The sequence below is a fragment of the Schistocerca cancellata genome, chromosome 3, assembly GCF_023864275.1.
Source record: "Schistocerca cancellata isolate TAMUIC-IGC-003103 chromosome 3, iqSchCanc2.1, whole genome shotgun sequence".
NCBI classification, from domain to species: domain Eukaryota; kingdom Metazoa; phylum Arthropoda; class Insecta; order Orthoptera; family Acrididae; genus Schistocerca; species Schistocerca cancellata.
In genome coordinates, this window is record NC_064628.1 from 402,501,000 (window position 1) to 402,523,965 (window position 22,966).

At 41.0% G+C, this 22,966-nt stretch overlaps 1 protein-coding gene across 1 annotated transcript in view; it reads right to left on the reverse strand.

Annotated features, from left to right (window-relative positions):
• LOC126175148 (uncharacterized) overlaps positions 1-22,966 on the reverse strand; it is a 215,756-nt gene that overhangs the window by 65,424 nt on the left and 127,366 nt on the right. Inside the window, exons 12-13 of the mRNA XM_049921710.1 lie at positions 19,333-19,648; positions 15,511-15,689 (exon numbers count right to left, since the gene is read on the reverse strand). Coding sequence (XP_049777667.1) covers positions 15,511-15,689; positions 19,333-19,648 — 495 coding nt within the window. The remainder of the gene's footprint in view (positions 1-15,510; positions 15,690-19,332; positions 19,649-22,966) is intronic.

Sequence of the window (22,966 nt, forward strand, 5' to 3'; positions counted from 1 at the left end):
GTCAATAAGGAGGCTGGCTGTCTGGCCTCCTCCATTCACCCTGTGAATGGACGGGTGGCTGCTCCTTCAGGAGGGTCCGAGCAGGCACACAGGGGTAGGGATTTACTGGCTACTGGGAACTCCAATGTTAGACGCGGTAAGGAGCCTCAGTTGCCGGAAAGAATTTTCATGTCCGCTCAGCATGTCTGCCAATGGGGCTAGGGATTGATCCAAAATGAGGGGGAGTGCCGCCTGTGGCTATCAAGTCTGCAGGGTACAATTGTCTGCAAGTCGTTGCTCACGCTAGCGGCAATTACGCCTGTTGCTTGGGTTCCATGGACATTTTCAGTTCCTATGGGCTGCTGACAGAACTGGCGAAGGTGGCTGGCATTGCCGGATGCAAGCAGAGCTCACATTTGCAGCATCACACCCAGAGGTGATTGGGGTCCTTTGGTTTGGAGCCGAGTGGACTGTTTCAGCCAAAGGCTTCATCAACTCTATGAATGTCTTGGCTACAGATTTCTGCATTATCAGGAGGGTATTGGGTACTGGAGTACTTGTGGAGTGCACTTTATTTTTATTTTTATTATTATTTATTATTTATTATTTATTATTTATTAATTATTATTATTAATTATTATTATTATTATTATTATTATTATATTATTATTATTATTATTATTATTAAGGCTAGGTGGTAGTTTGGTGCCCTCTGATGAAAGTTAAGTCAGATTCTGTATGAAGTAGACACGCTTCTACTGTCAAAATTTTAACAATAAATTGTCAAAATATCCTTAAAAAATTCCTGAACTAATTGCTCTCTATGAAAGTTGTTGCATTCAAATTATTTTTGGAACTGAGAGCTAGCTGAAACCTGAAGTAGGAAACTCCAAAATATTTAACAAGGCATGGAAGATTTATCATAAAGAGAGATTAGACACCACATGGTGGGGAGTGTTAGTTGCTGTCAACAAAAATGTGGAGTCTACCAAGGTCGTAATTAAGTCTGTGACTTCATCTAAAAACAGGCTTTGGTAAGCTGAAGTTAACTAACTGATGTTTTTACTAGTCATCTGATTTTACTGTAGGAGTTGAAAAATCACCCAAGAAAAGTCTACACTCAGTAACATAGAAATCACCCCACACACAAGGAAATATTTTAGATCTTGTAGCTATGAAAAGGCCCGACCTTGCTGACAGTGGCAATAGAGAGATTGGGATTACTATCATGTTGTCATCATAGCAACAATGGTTACTCGAATTAATAAATCTGCCAAGAAGGGTAGGACAGTATTCATCCTAGAAAAAGCAGATAAGCAGTTGTTAGCATCACACTTAGACAATGAATGGACATCATTTGGCTGCAACATGACAGATGTAGAGGAATTAAGGGCAAAGTTGAACCAACTGTAAATCACACCCTGGAGACATATGTGCCATGTAAGTAGATTAAGGAGGGTAAAGATCCTTCTGATTTAGTAATCAAATTCAGAAAATGCTGAGGAAACAGAAATTGTTGCACTCTTGATTTTACAAAAGATCTTGCTGAGAACCTGAGAAAAATCTGGTCATGTGTAAAATCACTAAGTGGGTCGAAGGTTCCTATCCAATCACTTGTTGACCTGTCTGGGGTAGCAACAGAAGACAGTAAAAGGAAAGCTGAAGTTCTAAATTTTGTAGTTAAGAAATGGGGGGGGGGGGGGGGGGGGGGAGGGTTGCCAGGTCCAGAAGGACCTCAGTTCAATTTTACAGAGAATACTCTGCAGCATTAGTGCCTTACTCAGCTGGGAGTTACCACTAATTTTTCACCCAGCACACAATCGCAAGTGCAGGTCACTCCTGTATATAAGAAAGGTAAAAGAACCAACCCAAATAATTACAGAACACAATCCTTAATACTGGTTTGCTACAGCTTTATTGAACGTATTCTGATTTTGAATACAATAAATTTCCTTGACAAAAAAAACCTTCCGTCCACAAATAAGCACGGATCTAGAAAGCACTGCTTGTGGATAACTTGGCTTGCCCTTGTCTCACACGATATCCTACAAACCATGGATGAAGGACTATAAACAGATTCCATATTCCAAGATTTCTGGAAAGCATTTGACATTTGTGCCCCACTGCAGACTGTTGACAAAGGATCGAACACGAGTTTGGGGTCCCCAGATATACGAGTAGCTCACACACTGAAGTATCAGTGGCCAGTAAATTGTCCTCCAAGGGTACTGTCAGTAGTGCCCAGGGAAGTGTGACAGATATGCTATTATTTTCTATATACATAAATGATATGGCACACAGGGTGGGCAACAATCTGTAGTTATTTGCTGAAGATGCCGTGGTATAACGTCAAAGTTGAGTGGCTGTAGCTGGATACAAGATGACTTTGCCAAATTTCTAGTTGGTATGGTGAATTTCAGCTTGTTGTACATGTAGAAAATTGTACAAGGTGTGATCAAAAAGTAATGGGAATTTTTGAATCCTGCGGGGTTTTACATCCTATTTTCAAAACTTTTTAATCTTGTTGGTTCACACATTCCTAATGTATGTTTGCATTTTCAGCATTTTTGAATATTTAATTTATTGTTGAAAGTTTAAAAAGTTGTATGTTTTATGAGTACTCAGAAATTTTTATTTATGTAAAAAATGGATCAAAGAATTTGCTTTAAATTTTGCTTGAAAAATGGAATAAAGTACAGCACCACATTCAAAATGTTGACTGTGGCTTTTCATGACTCTACTGTGAGTAAGATAAGAGTTTACAAGTAGTACAACGTTTCAAAGAGGGTCGAGAAGACACTGCAGACGACTGCCCTGGGCACCCTAGCACGTCAATTACTGATGACAATGTAGAAGAAAATCACAGAATGACCATCAGAAAGATGACCATATATCATTTGGATCATACCAAACAATTTTTTTTTCTTCTTCTTTTTTTTTTTTTTTTTTTTTGCCTTGAAATGCGTAGCAGCAAAGTTTGTTCAAAAATGGTTGAATTTCGATCAAAATTACATCACACAAACATCGCTCCGGTATTGCTGAATGAAGCTGATAATTATCCAGAACTTCTAAAGAAAATTATAACAGGTGACGAAACATGGGTATCAAGACACAATCATTCAAACAGAAACTGCCTGAAGTGCCAAGACCAAAAAAAGTTCAACAATTTCGATCACATGTAAGGGTTCTTATTACCGTTTTCTTTGATTACAATGGGATAGTACATCGCACATTCATGCCTTATGGTTGCATGGCCAATAAGGAGTTTACACGTCACTTGCGTGAAACAATCTGAAGAAAATGACCAGACCTATGGTTAAACCACTCACGGAAATTGCATCATGATAATGCTCCTGCTCACATTCCAATGCTTGATCATGATTTTTTGGAAAAAAAAGAAAAGAAAAAAAAGGTTATGTTGTTTCAGCCAACATATTTGCCAGACAGGTCCCCCTGCAGCTTATTTTTATTCCAGAGACTGAAGAGAACCATGAAAAGATGTCATTTGGCCACTGTTAATAAGATAAAAACAGAATTGGTGAAGGAGCTGAACACCACAATGAAAAGTACGTTCCAGAAGTGCTTCCAAGACTGGAAAATGCACTGGCACTAGCATGTTATATCTGAGAGGGATTCCTTTGAAAGGGATAAAGTTGATAATGGTGAACAAATAAAAATACTTTTAAGAAAAACAAATTCACAGTACTTTCTGATCACACCTCCTGAGTTACTGCAGGTGAGTAGGAAAAACAATCCCTAAACATTTGAATACAGCACTGGTAGGGCACTGCTTGACACAGTCACATTGCTTAAATATCCTGGTATAACACTGCAAAGCAATATGAAATGGAATGAGCACATCAGGTTGGTAGTAGGAAAGGTGAACACTCTGTTTCATTTTATTTGGAGAATTTTGGGAAAATCGGGTTGAATTCAAGGAAAACATTGAAGCAATTGGGAAGCATGCTGCTATATTTATCACCAGCAGATTCCATCAGCTTGCAACTATTTTGGATATGCTTTGTGAACTTAAACAGGAATCCCTCAAGGAAACAGGGACACCTTTTTGCAAGGCACTATTGTGGAAATTTAGAGGACCAGCATCTGAAGCCAACAGAAGAAGGGCTGCCACCAAAGTATATTTCATGTAAGGACAACATAGAAAAGATGAAAGAAATGAGGGCTAATGTGGAGTCATTTTCCCCTCAGTCTATTTGTGAGTGGAACTGGAATGAAATGACTAGTTGTGGCACGTTATACCCTCCGTAGTGCACCATATATTGGCTTGCGGAGTATGTATGCAGATTTAGATAAGTAATGTTTGTTTTGAACTGTGAAGTTTCAGTAAATGTACGCGTCAGTTATGTTGCAAATGTGACTGCGATGAATACTAAATTTGTGTTGATTTATGAGGAATATTTAACCCAAGTACGAAGAAGCTTCCTTCCCAATGGCAATATCAGATGCCTTATTACTGTTGAACTTATTAGGAAGGCACTGTCAACAACACACAACCCGTCTCTGGCAGCTAGAGCCAGATGGAGCAGTAGCGCATGATGGGGGAGGCAACCAGGTGTGGGCTTATTTCTCTCCTTTTCCTTTACCCAACTCTCCCTCCGTATAGCCTCCCGACTGCACCTAGCTGCCCTACTCTCCACCTCATCCCTGCACACTCCCACTAGCAGCACTTAACCGACCCCACTATCCCTCCCCCTCCCTGCCCCAGCCATCCCCACCTGGTTGCCTCTCCTATCGTGCACTGATGCTCGCAGTCTGACTCCAACTGCCAGAGACTGTGATTTTTGTGTGTGTGTGTGTGTGTGTGTGTGTGTGTGTGTGTGTGTGTGTGTGTGTGTGTGTGTTTTTGTGTTTGTTTTGTCTATTTTCGACAAAGGCCTTGTTGGCCGAGAGCTCACTTTCCGGAAGTCTTTTTGTTGTGCCTATCTCCAACTCAACATCTCTGCTATATGGTGAGTAGCAACTATCCTACTCATAATGTTACATTCCATCTACAAGGAGGGTAGCAGAAGTGCTCCAAAACACTACCATCCAATATCACTTACATCAATTTGCGGTGAAATCTAAGAAAATATTCTGAACTTAGACACAATGAGTTACCTTGAACAGCATGACCGACTCAGTGCCACCCAAAATCGATTCTGAAAACATCGATCATGTGAAACCCACCTTTCACTTTGCTCACAAAACATACTGAAGGCTTTGAATCAAGGCAGTCCGGTGGATGTAATATCTCTTGATTTCCAAAAAGCATTTGACTCAGTACCACACCTAAGGTTTTGTCAAAAGTATGATCACATGGGGCATCCAGTGAAATTTGTGACTGCATTGAGAACTCTAAGGTAGGAGGACACAGCACGTTATCTTCGATGGCAAGTCATCAACAGATGTGGAAATAGCTTCAAATATGCTCCAAGGAAGTGTGTTGGGACCCTTGCTGATCATGTTGTATATTAACGACCTTGCAGACAATATTAATAGTAACATCAGACTTTTTCCAAATTATGCAGTTATCTATAATGAAGTACACCTGAAAGAAGTTGCATAAACATTCAGTCAAATCTAGACAATATTTCAAACTGGTGCAAAGATTATTAATTTGCTTCAAATGGTCAGAAATGTAAAATTGTGCACATCCCAAAATGAAGAAAACTTAGTATCCTATGATCATAACAACAATGAGTCACTGTTGGATTCGGCCAAATCCTGCAAATACATGGGTGTAACACTCTGTATGTATATGAAATGAAATTTTCACATAGACTGTCGTGGGTAAAGAAGGTGGTAGACTTTGGTTTATAGGTAGACAGCTGGGGAAGTGCATTTAGCCAACAAAAGAGATTGCTTACAAATCACTTGTGCGATCAGTTCTAGAACATTGCTCGAGAGTGTGGGACCTGTAGCAAATAGGGCTAACAGGAGGTATTAATGTAAACACAGAAGGGTGGCATGCATGGTGACAGCTTTGTTTGATCCGTGGCTAGAGTGTCACAGAGATACTGAAGGAACTGATCTGGAAGACTTTTGAGGATAGACAAACTATTTCGAATGTTTCAAGGACCAGCTTTAAATTATGCCTCTAGGAATATAGTACCCCACACTCCATATATGAATGTAATGTGATGAAACTCTAATAACTGGTACAATACGACGTACCCCTTGTCATGCACCTCACGGTGGTTTGCAAGATATAGATACAGATGTAGATGCAGATGTAGAGTTATCTTCTAGTATTTCATTAACTAAAAAGTGTTTCATTAACTAAAAAGTGTTTCATTAACTAGTAAGTGTACAAATACCAAAAAATGTATGTGTAGCATCCTTGCAGTATGTTAATGAATATTTATTTCCATTTGTCAAAAAAGTGAAAAGGTTTATCTGAAGTTATTGAAATTAAATTATTCTTTTTATTGAACAATGGAAAGTACAGTTTGGAACATAAGCAATATTATGTAAAGCAGAGATTGTTACTTACCGTAAGGTAGTAGTTGCAGGCAGACACTATGAAAAAAAACTTACAAATTGACATTTCAGCCAGAGACTTCTTCATAAAGGACACCCCCCCCCCACACACACACACACACACACACACACACACACAGGATCGCTACATCTGGCCAGAATACAACTGCGTCGGGTTGAATGGTAGCAGCAATCCAGATTGCAGATTGGAGTGAGGAAGTGCGAGGCATAATGGTGTACGGATCAGAAATCAGAAAGGGGAAGGGGAGCACCAGCACTGCACGGAGGAGAATGCAGGGACAATATGGTGGCATTATAATTTCTGTATTAGCATTTTTAGGAGGTCAATGGAGAAAAATAATTTTGCTGCAATGGGATGAACATCTTACAGTGAATGTTACAAATGGTTGTGAGAAATGTGTGTATGTGTGTGTGGCATCAATCAAATAGGGTTACTAATTTAATGTAACATTTTCAATTGGCCAGTACTTAATGGAACTTTTCAAAAATGTCTACTCGATATCTTATGCTGACATAAATGCTTGTTACTTCCACATATATTCATTATATGAAAATTTTTGTTTCAAATGATTTGAATTAAAGGTTTGTAATCAGTAACACACAGTGCTGATTGTCATTATTTTCATAATTTTGCTAAATTTTCTTAGAATAAGATGGTGACTTTTTGATTCATGTTTGTTTAATTTTGAGATTGTTTTTGAATTTATCATTTTTGAAATGGGAAATAATGTCACATATTGCAAAAATTTCATCAAGTACTATTGTTGTTGTTGTTGTTGTTGTTGTTGTTATTATTATTATTATTCTTTCTTTCCTCAGACGTTATGTCTGGTCAAAAATGGAAAGTGACGCGGACCTTGATCAAGCGTGACTTCCTTTTAACCGTACAGTATATGTTATATTGCATTTAGGAACTTTCGGGTAATTGAACATGTATCAATAATTACGGATTTCTGTAGTTGTATATATAAGTTTGGATGTAGCTGTATTGCATTTGTTGTACTGGTGGATATTGTGTGGTATGACTCCTGTAGTTGATAGTATAATCGGTATAATGTCAACTTTATCCTGATGCCACATGTCCTTGACTTCCTCAGCCAGTTGAGCCAGTTGGATGTATTTTTCAATTTTTTCTCCTGTTTTCTTTTGTATATTTGTTGTATTGGGTATGGATATTTCGATTAGTTGTGTTAATTTCTTCTTTTTATTGGTGAGTATGATGTCAGGCTTGTTATGTGGTGTTGTTTTATCTGTTATAATGGTTCTGTTCCAGTATAATTTGTATTCATCATTCTCCACTACATTTTGTGGTGCATACTTGTATGTGGGAACGTGTTGTTTTATTAGTTTATGTTTTACGGCAAGTTGTTGATGTATTATTTTTGCTACATTGTCATGTCTTCTGGGGTATTCTGTATTTGCTAGTATTGTACACCCGCTTGTGATGTGATCTACTGTTTCTATTTGTCGTTTGCAAAGTCTGCATTTATCTGTTGTGGTATTGGGATCTTTAATAATATGCTTACTGTAATATCTGGTGTTTATTGTTTGATCCTGTATTGCAATCATGAATCCTTCCGTCTCACTGTATATATTGCCATTTCTTAACCATGTGTTGGATGCGTCTTGATCAATGTGTGGCTGTGTTAGATGATACAGGTGCTTGCCATGAAGTGTTTTCTTTTTCCAATTTACTTTCTTCATATCTGTTGATGCTATGTGATCTAAAGGGTTGTAGAAGTGGTTATGAAATTGCAGTGGTGTAGCCGATGTATTTATATGAGTGATTGCTTTGTGTATTTATATGAGTGATTGCTTTGTGTATTTATATGAGTGATTGCTTTGTGTATTTTGATAGTTTCTGCTCGTTCTAGAAAGAATTTTCTTAAATTATCTACCAGTCCATAATGTAGACAAACATACACACAAAATTCAAGCTTTCGCAACAAACTGTTGCCTCATCAGGAAAGAGGGAAGGAGAGGGAAAGACGAAAGGATGTGGGTTTTAAGGGAGAGGGTAAGGAGTCATTCCAGTCCCGGGAGCGGAAAGACTTACCTTAGGGGGAAAAAGGGACGGGTATACACTCGCACACACACACACATATCCATCCACACATATACAGACACAAGCAGACATATTATATTTAAATATGTCTGCTTGTGTCTGTATATGTGTGGATGGATATGTGTGTGTGTGCGCGCGCGAGTGTATACCCGTCCCTTTTTCCCCCCTAAGGTAAGTCTTTCCACTCCCGGGACTGTAATGACTCCTTTCCCTCTCTCTTAAAACCCACATCCTTTCGTCTTTCCCTCTCCTTCCCTCTTTCCTGATGAGGCAACAGTTTGTTGCGAAAGCTTGAATTTTGTGTGTATGTTTGTGTTCGTTTGTCTGTCTGTCGACCTGCCAGCACTTTCATTTGGTAAGTCACATCATCTTTGTTTTTAGGTATATTTTTCCTTTGTGGAATGTTTCCTTCTATTATAACCATATCATTAATTTGAACCCAACAATTACGTTTTTTATTGTCGCCTTTGCATTTCGAAATCTTTCCTGTTGTCTTATTTCTCTTTTTTTCTCTTTATTTTCTCTTTCTGTTTTTACCAGTAGTTTCACTTTGTATTCACCTTCCCCTTTTACCGTAATCTACTATACAATTTTATCCCGCCTATATATGCTCAACAATACGTAACCCACTTCCCAACCATAACCAAAAAAATTTTATTTTCCGCTTTCAACACTACCGCTGCTATAAAATCCACCGTTTCTAGTTCAATAACAGCTGCTTTCACGTTTTTAACAACCATTTCGGCTAGTTCTAATAACTTTAACTTTATTTCCACTTCCGTTTTTCGCACATCACTGATCATTTTAGCTGCTCCCCACAGGTTTTAACGTCATTATTTCTACAATTGTTAGCCCCATTTTCGTAATCTTTCACCACAACACCACTCCTTTAATACGTTTTTTCGAAATTTTCTCGAAATTTTCCCGAATTTCTCCGTCCTTTAACGTGATTTAGCGGCAACACAACCACCTAACCTTTTTGCACATTGCTGTCTACCAACCCAAGTTCACCACAGGATCAACTTAACCAACACTTTTTCGCCTTTTTTCATACCAGATCTCCAATTGCTTCTAGTTATCTATCCCCATATATTTCTATCTTTCTCTTTCATTTCAACCTCATGTTAAACTTTCCACCTTCTAATGCCATGTCACCCTCACAACACCCCCACAACGACCCCATTAAGTTTTATTTACATTCCCTCCGCAAACATGCTTTCACCCTAGCCAGATTACGCTCACATATTTTATTTTCTCAGGCTTGTCTGACATTTGGCATAACCCCCAAAGGCCTCACACTTAAAGTTCCCATCTCTGGCTGCAACCCTTCTTTCCATCAGTCCCTATACCAGTTCCAAACTGAACAATCCATTGCCCTCACCCACCTAATCCTTCACCTACACATCAACTCCGCCAATAGGTCTTTAAATATGTCTGCTTGTGTCTGTATATGTGTGGATGGATATGTGTGTGTGTGCGCGAGTGTATACCCGTCCCCTTTTCCCCCTAAGGTAAGTCTTTCCACTCCCGGGACTGGAATGACCCCTTTCCCTCTCCCTTAAAACCCACATCCTTTCGTCTTTCCCTCTCCTTCCCTCTTTCCTGATGAGGCAACAGTTTGTTGCGAAAGCTTGAATTTTGTGTGTATGTTTGTGTTCGTTTGTCTGTCTGTCGACCTGCCAGCACTTTCATTTGGTAAGTCACATCATCTTTGTTTTTAGGTATATTTTTCCTTCGTGGAATGTTTCCTTCTATTATGTCCATAATGTAGGTTTTTTATGTCGATAAATCCCCTTCCTCCTTCCTTTCTGCTTAATGTGAATCTTTCTGTTGCTGAATGTATGTGATGTATTCTATGTTTGTGGCATTGTGACCGTGTAAGTGTATTGAGTGCTTCTAGGTCTGTGTTACTCCATTTCACTACTCCAAATGAGTAGGTCAATATTGGTATAGCTTAAGTATTTATAGCTTTTGTCTTGTTTCTTGCTGTCAATTCTGTTTTCAGTATTTTTGTTAGTCTTTGTCTATATTTTTCTTTTAGTTCTTCTTTAATATTTGTATTATCTATTCCTATCTATTTTTTGTCTGTGTCCTAGATATTTATAGGCATCTGTTTTTTCCATCGCTTCTATGCAGTCGCTGTGGTTATCCAATATGTAATCTTCCTGTTTAGTGTGTTTTCCCTTGACTATGCTATTTTTCTTACATTTGTCTGTTCCAAAAGCCATATTTATATCATTGCTGAATACTTCTGTTATCTTTAGTAATTGGTTGAGTTGTTAATTTGTTGCTGCCAGTAGTTTTAGGTCATCCATGTATAGCAAATGTGTGATTTTGTGTGGGTATGTTCCAGTAATATTGTATCCATAATTTGTATTATTTAGCATGTTAGATAGTGGGTTCAGAGCAAGGCAGAACCAGAAAGGACTTAATGAGTCTCCTTGGTACATTCCACGCTTAATCTGTATTGGCTGTGATGTGATATTATTAGAGTTTGTTTGGATATTAAGTGTGGTTTTCCAATTTTTCATTACTATGTTTAGTAACTGTATCAATTTAGGATCTACTTTGTATATTTCCAATATTTGTAGTAACCATGAGTGGGGTACACTATCAAAATCTTTTTGGCAATCAATGTATGCGTAGTGTAGCGACCTTTGTTTAGTTTTAGCTTGATATATCACCTCTGTATCTATTATCAGTTGCTCTTTACATCCTCATGCTCCTTTGCAACAGCCTTTTTGTTCTTCATTTATAATTTTGTTCTGTGTTGTATGTGTCATTAATTTCTGTGTAATGACTGAAGTTAATATTTTGTATATTGTTGGTAGGCGTGTTATGGGGCGATATTTAGCTGGGTTTGCTGTGTCTACTTGATCTTTAGGATTCAGATAAGTTATTCCATGTGTAAGTGTATCAGGGAACGTGTATCGGTCTGCAATGTAACTGTTACATAATTTATGATACGAATATAATAGAGGGAAACATTCCACGTGGGAAAAATATATCTAAAAACAAAGATGATGTGACTTACCAAACGAAAGCGCTGGCAGGTTGATATACACACAATCTATCAACCTGCCAGCACTTTTGTTTGGTAAGTCACATCATCTTTGTTTTTAGATGTTAAATAATTTAGTGAGATGTGAATGTGTTGAGGTGAACTTCTTTAGCCAGAAATTTGCTATTTTATCATTTCCAGGGGCTTTCCAATTGTGCGTAGAATTAATTGCTCGGGTGACTTCATGTTGCAAAATTATCACTTCAGGCATTTGTGGTATCATCTTGTATGAGTCTGTTTCTGCTTAAATCCACCGTGCATGCCTGTTATGTTGTACCGGGTTTGACCATATGTTGCTCCAGAAGTATTCCATGTCTGTTATGCTTGGTGGATTGTCTATTTTAATGTGTGTGTTATCTATTGTTTGGTAAAATCTCTTTTGGTTTGCGTTGAATGTTTGGTTTTGTTTCCTTCTATTTTCACTTTTTTTGTATCTTCTAAGTCGTTTGGCCAATGCTTGTAATTTCTGCTTCTTTTCATCTAATTGATCTATTGCTTCTTGTTGTGAGATTTTACCTAACCTTTTTCGTTTTTTGTCTGATATTTCATTTCTTATAAATTGTGTTAGCTGTCCAATGTCTTTTCTGAGTTTTTCTATTCTGATCTGTAGCCTGTGTTGCCATGCTGGTTTTGTGGGTTTCTTCTGTGTGTTGGTTGGTTCTGATCTCTGCCTAGTGTGTATATTTAGTGTAGTGAGTGCTCCTATATAAACCAGTAGTTGTAACTCTTCCATAGTTGTGTTTTCATTTATTTTGTTGTGTATGATTGTGTTGATAGTTGTTATTGTTGTTTCGACTTGTGGGTTATTTGGTGGTCTATGCAAGAATGGTCTAATGTCTGTATTTGTGTCTTTGTATTCTATATATGTCAGCTGAAATTTTTCTTCTATATATAACATGTGTGTCACTTCGTGTTCTATTTGTGTTTGTTCTGGTGGTTGTCTTAAGATTTCGTTTTCCTCTAATTGTTTTATTGATTCGTGTTGGTCTTTGTTTGTTTGCTCTGGGATATATGAGTCCTTTACTGGGATGTTTGAGTCCATTACTGTATTTTCTTCTTCTTCTGATTGCACATTATATTGTTTCAGTATTTGTTGTACTTGTTGTTTGATGTTTTCTAATTATGACTGGGGTATCCTGTTATTTTTTATTATTACATGGATCTGATTAGCTAGTCGTTGTTCTGTTAAAAATTTTAATTCCAGGTATCTGGTAATAAATGTTGTGTACACTTGTGATCGGTATCCAGTTGTGTTGGTTCCTAGGTTTGTTGCTTGGTAATAACAGAACATGAGGTGTCGATTAACTTCATCTGACCATCTCTCCCTCTGTCTTTGTTTTCCTTCTAGGGTGGTTGCAGGAAGCATATCCTGCAAAACACCTCTATTTGGATTTAAATCATTTTCCAGTTGGCTAGCAGTGTCGTTACCATTGTGGGCGGTCATAGGGTTCAAGCGTCGTCCCCGACGATGACGGCGTTTGTCCGAGGCTTCTTTAGTTCTGTCCTGAACCAAGTAATCACACTAAAAGGGGGGTTAGTCCTATTAGTGGTTTGTTCTTTTCGTCGCCTTTTACGACTGGCAGAACATACCGGAGGCCTATTCTTTTCCCGGGCCTCCACGGGGTTTATTATTATTATTATTATTATTATTATTATTATTATTATTATTATTATTATTATTATGATTTACATTTTATGGCCTTCATTGGACCACTCTAGCCAACTTTATACAAAGAATTTTTCAGTTTCCTAACGGCCCAGTACTACTTCATTCTCTCGCATATCATCCTTCTTTCTTCATTGAAAATCACCCTTCCCATTGTCTGTCTGTTGATTCTCATTTGCAGTCTGGTTTGTTTGTCTGTGAGTTTCCTGATTTTGTCAGTTAGGTCTTCCAGTGTAATCTGTAGCTCATCCATATCTTCCTTGATTTCTGTAATCCACTTAATGTTGCACTTACTATCCCAAAATTTTTCTATTATTCTCCTGATGATTCTGTTCTCTGGTGTTCTGATTAGATGTCTGAAAAATGAAATGTGTTTCTTCCTGATTGTACTCATTACCGGTTCTATTTCCTTGTAGACTGTTTCATTTGTAGCTACTCTCCAGTGTCCATCTTTCTGGTACGATTTGTTGATGCACATTCTGCTGATTCATCAAGTATAAAAACAAATGTGCACATTTGGCACTTTGGTACATCTTCACTGCATACAAGGTTATTCTTGGTATTTTTCTGTTATGTTTTGCATATTTTTGGCTAATGTGATTTATACAATTATATATGCTATACTGATCTATGTTTCTTGAAATGCATATATTTTAATGATATTTTCTACATACAATATAACCAAAATTTTGAGCATGAGCAGTCTGATCTAAGAAAAACACACACTACTTTTGGATGAAAAACGTAATTATGAATATTGTGTATTTGTTAAAATTCTACAAAGACTTGTATGGTCAAGTAACACTAATCATTATTGTGACGAAACACTTAATATTTGCAATCTGAAAAAAAATTAATTGCATAAATTGTGGTTTAGATGTTTATCCATGTTTTATTTGATACAAAATTTAATGAATATCAATTTTCTCTCTTCGGCAATGACTAATTATTACAACCTTTGAAGTACTCTGACATAAATTGTGTTGATAAGCAGAGTTTTGTCATACTAATAGTTCAGCTTACATGTTCAGATAGTTATAGTTTGTTTATAACTTTAATGTTGTGCTTATACAAAATGACACAGCTATTAACTGAAAATTTTATACAAAAGTTTTGCCATGTCACACAGTTTTGTCTTGCTTCATAATGATTTTACAACAGTATATCTGTATATCGGCAAAAGCTGCTTTCTTTAGAAGAATAATGTAAATAAATTTTTTCCATGAATTTTTTTTTGAAAATATTGGATGAATAATTTTTTAGGAATAAGTTTTCATAGTTACATAGTGTGGCTTTTGGCTCAGTGGTAAGTGCTAGTCTACAAATCTGAAGGCCTAGAGTTCCATCCCCAGTCAATCCTACGATTTTTATCTTTCACCTATCACTTCTGGCAATGTTTGCCGATGCAAAAAATGTCGAGTTGGACCGTGGTTCAGAATCCAAGTTAAAATTTGGGCCCTCATAGCTGGCAGAGTATGTCAGTTCAAAGGTCAGAAGATTGTATTATGAAGTACCAACCAAATTTAGGTCAAATACCACCTTTTGGGATGTTCTGGTTTTTTTTTTTTAACACACACACACACACACACACACACACACACACACTTCTTTCTTTGCAGTTCTTCCATCTATGTTGCAAACTGATGTCATTCAAGGAAATCTTTTATATTATGAAGTAACCCATCAGTATTGTCTTAAAACAAACAACTGTGAAGTTTCAACAAATCTGTTTACCAGTTGCAAATGTGACTGTGATGGAAACTAAATGCCCATTTGTGTTCCCGAACCATCTCCATAATAATTGGGTGTCGATTGAGCCTAAGGGTAAACAAATCTACTTGATCACCTCTGAATTGCTTCCATGTAGTTCTATGGATAACAACAGAAGATAAGTATAAGAACTCATTGTATATTCATTTTTGAGCACTTACCTTCCCAATGAAAATATAAGATGCCATACTAGCATTAGACTTGATACAAAGGTACCATCAACAACTGAAACTGCCGCACATTTAATTTCCTTGACAGTCTCTTTGTAGGTTTTTAAAGGTATCAAAAGATATGTTTAATACGGAAGTGTTTCACACTGCACTTTGAATTCTGCAGCTGCCATACGCAAAGTAAAAATCTCTGTAACTACCATGTAGCTGGTTGCTATTATTTTCTCAAACCGGCCATTACCCTACAGCTTCGAATTCTAATCTGTAAATACCTCACAAAATAATTGCTGGAACTTACTCGGCACTTGTGAGGCTGCCATGGGAGCAGGAGCAGATGCAAGAGCAGCGGTGGGTGGCAGCGGAGGAGGCTCGCTGGGCCTGAGCACAGAGCTGGCAGGCTGCGGCTGCGAGGTGACCGCGGGGCTGCTGGCACGGCGGTCCGGTCCACCAGTCACCCCGTCGTACTCCTTCCCCGTACTGACACAGAGGAGAAGCAGAGTATAAAATTACACTGCTACTCTGTCGTAACTCTCACACAGTGGAATCATCCATAGGATATTAAACCGTAATCTTCCTCCTCTCTACTGTAACATCCATTTCACAAAATAATACACAGAACTTATTGGAGTAATCCTTCACAGTACACAGAAGAAACAAACAAGAAATAAAAGAACAGTCATCAACAGTAAGAATTGCTGTCACCTGTGAAAGGGAAGGAGAATTACAGGACCTGTCTAACAGAATGAACAGTCCATTGAGCACAGAATATGATGAGAGTAAAAGTAGCAGAAGGTACTCTAGAGCAGCAGAAGTAGCAAGTGACTGTCAAGCAGAAGAGGAGGGAGAACGTGAAATGCAGAAAAGCAGAAGCAAAGAGAGCATTTCTTGCTAAAAGAAACTTGTTATATTAAAAATTGGTTGAGGAAAAATTTTCTGAGCATGTATTTTTGGAGTATAGCATCATATGGGAGTGAATCGTGGGCTATGAAAAACTCAGCAAAGAAGAGAACTGGAGGATTTGTGGTTTGGTGTTACCCGAGGAGTACTGAAAATTACGTGGACTGAGAAGGTAAGAAATTTGGAGATTCTCCAAGAGTCGTCAAAGAATATTGTGGAAATGCTAATTAGAATTAAGAACAGAATGCATGGTCATGTGTTCTGACAACAGGTAATAACTTCCTCAGTACTGGACTGAGCCTTAAAGAGCAAAAATCACAGGGAGGGCAGTGACTGGAAAATATTGAACACATAACTGAGGATGCCAGGTGTAACTGTTGCTTTCAGATGAAGAGACTGGCACAGCAGAGGACACCAAAGTGTGCCACATCAAACCAATCAGAAAACTGATGATGAAAATGTGGTAGGAAAGGGGGGGGGAGAGAGAGGGGAGGGTTTAAAGCCACACCACCCACTAGAAAAAGCAAGTTGCTGTCGACGGGACTGGATAAAAGAACACATTTTCCAAATGGTCACTCACTGTAACAGCAGCAACGGACAGTCCACAGCGTGTACAATATAACAGTCAAAACAATCCACACCAATGTTCCAGTTAAAACAATAATGTGCAATCAAATAATGTAAAAATAAAATTTTTTTAATATACAAGGGTTAACTGATAAGTAATGCCTCCACCTTCGTAACTCTTCAACAGTTGGCAGCATTGGGTTGCAGCAGGTACTGGCTTGTTCTGTAGCCTCTTCTCTACAGGTCCAGTTGGCGGGGAAGCCTTAGCATTGAACGGTTGTGTTGTTACAGTGTAAAGTATAAAACCCTGTGCAGATGGTCAGTCAATGTGATTTAAGCAATGTGCAGTCAAGGAATGCAGTCATTGAATTCTTGACAGCAGAAGGTATCACCCCAAAGGAGATTCATCAGAGAATGAAAGCAGTTTATGGTGATTGTCCCTGCTCAGTTAGCCGTGCTGTCTAACGCACTGCTTTCCGGGCAGGAAGGTGTGCTGGTCCCTGGCAGATTAATGTGGAGGTCCAGTGTACCGACCACCCTGTGGATGGTTTTTAAGGCGGTTTTCCATCTGCCTTGGCGAATGCAGGCTGGTTCCCTTATTGCGCTTTAGTTACACTATGTTGGTGATTGCTGTGCAAACACTTTCTCCACATACGTGTACACCATGATTACTCTACCATGTAAACATTGGTGTTACACTCATCTGGTGCGAGACGTTCCTGGGGGAATCCACTGGGTCCGAACTGCACAATAACCCTGGGTTCAGTCTGAGGCGGCGGTTGGGTGAATGGACTGCTGTAGCCTATTGTGGGATTGTGTACCATTGAGGGCTACAGTGAGGACAAAGTCTCTCAGTTGTTTCTAGGTCCCCAGTTCAATGCAATACAATTAATCCGATGGTGATTGTGTTGATGTGAGTACTGTGTGTCGTTGGGCGAGTAAGTTTAAAGATGTTGAGGTGGGAACATCTGAGCTGCGCGAGAAACAAAGAGTTGGACATCCTGTGACAACAACCACCAAGTTTCACAAGCAAAATGTTGAAAGACTGATTCAGGATGATCGCCGTATCACTCAGAGAGAAACTGCAACCACAAATCAGCATTTCACAAGAATGTGTGGGTCAGATTATTGCTTTGCTTGGCTATCAGATCTGTGCATGATGCTGGATGCTGGATGCTGACTCCTGAAATGAAGGAGCACAGACTTGAAATTTCTCAGGAACTCCTCTTGCGTTATGAGAATGAAGGTGATGCCTTTATCCATTCAATGGTGGGACATCATCATGCTACTGATGAAGACTGTAGGACTGAGGTTGTGGAAATAGAGTGTCGATTTCTTTCGTGACGACTTCAGAAAACTTGTTCATCGTTGGCAGATATGTATCCAATTGGCTGGTGATTATGTGGGAAAGTGAATATTGGTAATTAAAGATCACATTCTGAGGATTATTTCTGCGTTCCCATCCAAACCCAATGAATGAAGGTGGAGGCATTACTTTTCATTCAACCCTCGTAATAATGTATTTTCAAACAGTGATTTTTATAAGGTTATTTTTCATAATAAAATGCTGCCAATCTTTTTACGATGTTTTTTTAATTGGATATGCAGTATGAAATTAGAGAATTTATTCTAATTTTCGGGTGCTTGTGCTTATTCATGTTTTTATATGATGATCTAGTTGTTTATTATTCCCAAGTGGGATGCTGCATTTCATATTTTGCTTCATTTTTAACTATAAAGCAAACAACAGAGCTTTCACTATTTAAAACACAACTACGTGATCATATTCACTTGCACGTCCAAAAGAACAGATCTCATCAATGATCCACAGCTGTACGAAATAAAAATTTATTAACTGACTGCAGATTATTTGACACAAGCAGTATTAGGTGTACAAGTACTACCCAGGCAGCATCAGTCTCGATTCCTCACAGCTCTGTTCTCCCTTCCATGAGAATCCAGTTAATACTCTTGGTGAGCATTAGGTGATGAATATAGTGGACTATGGCATACGTATGCAGGCAGCATGATATATGGAGGTTCTAGTTTGTCCTCCAGAGTGTGCACTGATAGCTGAAGTAGCTAATGCAACCATTCACAATAAGTGGGAGATCCGAGTTTGGGTCCCGGATTGACACAAATTTTCACATGCTACTAATAGATATTACATATACACCTAATACAGCTAATGTCTAAGAACTGATAGACAGCAAATAAATTTTCAACAACACAATCATATATAAAAATAGTAATCTGAACAAGCACCTGAAATGAGAATTAATTCTCAAGATAAAAACATTCATAAAGTGAAGATTAGCAAAAATTCATTTCTTTATAAGAAATAACCTTATATTTACGTACTCACAATCTTTCCCACACTCACTGCATAATGGAAAAGGTAAAAATCTAACTGTTGCGTGCTGTGAAGTAAATGCTATGCAACTTTTCTACAGCTTTTAGTCAGAGCAATTGAAAGACTAACTTGAAAGTCACTATTATGATCGTGAAGACACAACAAATAAAATAATTTAGATGCCAATGAAATGACATTGTACACACATACCTACCATAACACATTTCACTTCTTGTGTTAATACTGTGGTGCAGTGAGAAGCTATAGGACGACTGATAGTGTTAATATGGATATAAGACTCACCTGCTGTCATCGTCTTTAGAAGCTTCTCCTCCTGTAGCCAGGTAAAAAGTGGAACTTGTCTTTCGAGAATTGGCAATCGAAGTGGCAACCGAGGCCTGGGATGCCGAAACGACCGATGTAGTTCTACGGAACTTTCGCAGTGACCAGTACTTGCGACTCCTCGCAGGAACCCGACTGCCCGAGTCCGGTTGAGGAGCCTCTCGCTGTAGACGAGACTCCGGTGGTTGTGGAGGTGAGGCAGTGGTGGCGGCTGGCAAGGGTTCGACCAGAGGAATGGCGACAGTGGCTGCAGGGGTTGCCAGAGGTGTCTGGCCGCCTGGGCAGAAAGGGGAAAACTTTATAGCTTTATTTCCTCAGACTCAGTATCTGACATAGAACTGGCAGCACTCCTAGGGAAACAAAGTTGGAGGACCTCAGCTTACTCTGCCACAAGCAATACACATCAATGACCAATGAAGTATCCCATGGAAGAACCTAAGGTTATGAAGTTCGGAAATCTTATGTGAAAACACAATTGACAATAGAAGTTTTTTGAGTATGTCCTGGAGACATACTTAGATAGCCTGATATTTAAGATAATTCCTTAAAAGAGGCAGCACACCGAGTTTCAATAGTCATGAAATATTCGTTGTGACTGGTTTTGCCATATCATTTCATCTCATTGCATCTTCATTAGTATCACCCTCTAATCCATTCAGGGAATCTGATTCAACTGATACACTTTCAATCTTTATTAGAATTTCATGATCCACTACTTCAAATACTTTTAAAAAGACAATAAATATTCATGTTCTTTCCTCTTTACTGTCAAATTCACATAATGACTGTTTTTGTTTTCGTCGTTGCTGCTGTCCTGTTAATCTTGACTGTGGAACACTTTTATTTGGGATCCATTTTAGAAATCGAGGGAAAATCAGAGTCAGAAATCAATAAAAGAATTAGTAGCGGACGGAGGGTCATTGGGATGCTTAACTCAGTCTTATGGAGCAGGAATGTAATGAGCAGAACTAAAAAATTAATATACAAATCCATATTAGAGAGTGTAGTTCTGTATGGAATGGAGACCTGGACAATTAACATGAAGCACATTAAAAAAATACAAGCTCTAGAGTTGGACTTTTGGAGAAGATCGGCAAGAATCTCCAGGAAAGAAAAGATAAGGAACACCGAAGTAATAAGGAGAATGGAAATAAAAGAAAGAATATATGACGTAATGGATAGGAAGAAATTACAGTGGTACGGGCATGTACGACGAATGGAGGAAGCCAGAATACCAAAACTGATACTGGAGTGGGAACCGGAGGGAAGAAGAAGAAGACGACGACCTGTGACCACCTGGCTCCAAAATGTACAGCACACAATGAGGAGAATGGGCGCAGAGGAAGAGGACACGCAAGATCGAAACACCTGGAGAAATATTTTGAGACTATAGTTTAAGAACGTTTATTGTTTGTATTGTATTTTCCAAGTAAATTATTATGTTGGAAATAAGCCTCTGTAATGAGGAAAAGCTCAACAAAAAAAAAAGACCACTTTTTACATTAAATGCTATGTAATAAACAAGTTTTTCATGCATAATCCTCTCAAATATTTTTGAAATGGAAGATGTTACTGTAATAGGTCTTTAGTTGGTTATAATACCATTCCCCACCTCTTTATGAACTATATTCACCTTATGAGGTTTTCAGCACATCACATCGTCAGGAAAAGTGCCTGTCTCACATGAACATATCATAAGTTAAACTATTTCTAATATTGTTACAGGAGTACTATCAATATTGGCAGGGGACAGTATTCTTTATTATTTCATTGTTTTGGTTACTACATCAGGTGTATGTGTGTTTGTGTGTGGGGGAGGGGGGGGGAAGAGAAGCTGAGTGGGGGGGTGGAGGAGCTGAGTGGCGGGGGGGGGGGGGTGCTCGAGGAGCAGAGTGGCCGGGAGGGGGGGGGTGCTGGAGCTGCAGAGAGGCAGGGGGGCGGGTGCTCGAGGAGCAGAGTTGCGGGGGGAGGCGTGCTGGAGGAGCAGTGTGGGGGGGGGTGCTGGAGGAGCAGAGTGGCGGGGGGGGGGGGGGGGGGTGCTGGAGGAGCAGAGTGGCGGGGGGGGGTGCTGGAGGAGCAGGGTGGCGGGGGGGGGGGGTGCTGGAGGAGCAGAGTGGCGGGGGGGGGGTGCTGGAGGAGCAGAGTGGCGGGGGGGGTGCTGGAGGAGCAGAGTGGCGGGGGGGGGGGTGCTGGAGGAGCAGAGTGGCGGGGGGAGGGGTGCTGTAGGAGCAAAGTGGCGGGGGGGGGGTGCTGGAAGAGCAGAGTGGGGGCGGGTGCTGGAGAAGCAGAGTGGGGGCGGGTGCTGGAGAAGCAGAGTGGGGGCGGGTGCTGGAGAAGCAGAGTGGGGGCGGGTGCTGGAGAAGCAGAGTGGGGGCGGGTGCTGGAGAAGCAGAGTGGGGGCGGGTGCTGGAGAAGCAGAGTGGGGGCGGGTGCTGGAGAAGCAGAGTGGGGGCGGGTGCTGGAGAAGCAGAGTGGGGGCGGGTGCTGGAGAAGCAGAGTGGGGGCGGGTGCTGGAGAAGCAGAGTGGGGGCGGGTGCTGGAGAAGCAGAGTGGGGGCGGGTGCTGGAGAAGCAGAGTGGGGGCGGGTGCTGGAGAAGCAGAGAGGCAGGGGGGCGGGTGCTCGAGGAGCAGAGTTGCGGGGGGAGGCGTGCTGGAGGAGCAGTGTGGGGGGGGGTGCTGGAGGAGCAGAGTGGCGGGGGGGGGGGGGGGGTGCTGGAGGAGCAGAGTGGCGGGGGGGGGTGCTGGAGGAGCAGGGTGGCGGGGGGGGGGGTGCTGGAGGAGCAGAGTGGCGGGGGGGGGGTGCTGGAGGAGCAGAGTGGCGGGGGGGGTGCTGGAGGAGCAGAGTGGCGGGGGGGGGGGTGCTGGAGGAGCAGAGTGGCGGGGGGAGGGGTGCTGTAGGAGCAAAGTGGCGGGGGGGGGGTGCTGGAAGAGCAGAGTGGGGGCGGGTGCTGGAGAAGCAGAGTGGGGGCGGGTGCTGGAGAAGCAGAGTGGGGGCGGGTGCTGGAGAAGCAGAGTGGGGGCGGGTGCTGGAGAAGCAGAGTGGGGGCGGGTGCTGGAGAAGCAGAGTGGGGGCGGGTGCTGGAGAAGCAGAGTGGGGGCGGGTGCTGGAGAAGCAGAGTGGGGGCGGGTGCTGGAGAAGCAGAGTGGGGGCGGGTGCTGGAGAAGCAGAGTGGGGGCGGGTGCTGGAGAAGCAGAGTGGGGGCGGGTGCTGGAGAAGCAGAGTGGGGGCGGGTGCTGGAGAAGCAGAGTGGGGGCGGGTGCTGGAGAAGCAGAGTGGGGGCGGGTGCTGGAGAAGCAGAGTGGGGGCGGGTGCTGGAGAAGCAGAGTGGGGGCGGGTGCTGGAGAAGCAGAGTGGGGGCGGGTGCTGGAGAAGCAGAGTGGGGGCGGGTGCTGGAGAAGCAGAGTGGGGGCGGGTGCTGGAGAAGCAGAGTGGGGGCGGGTGCTGGAGAAGCAGAGTGGGGGCGGGTGCTGGAGAAGCAGAGTGGGGGCGGGTGCTGGAGAAGCAGAGTGGGGGCGGGTGCTGGAGAAGCAGAGTGGGGGCGGGTGCTGGAGAAGCAGAGTGGGGGCGGGTGCTGGAGAAGCAGAGTGGGGGCGG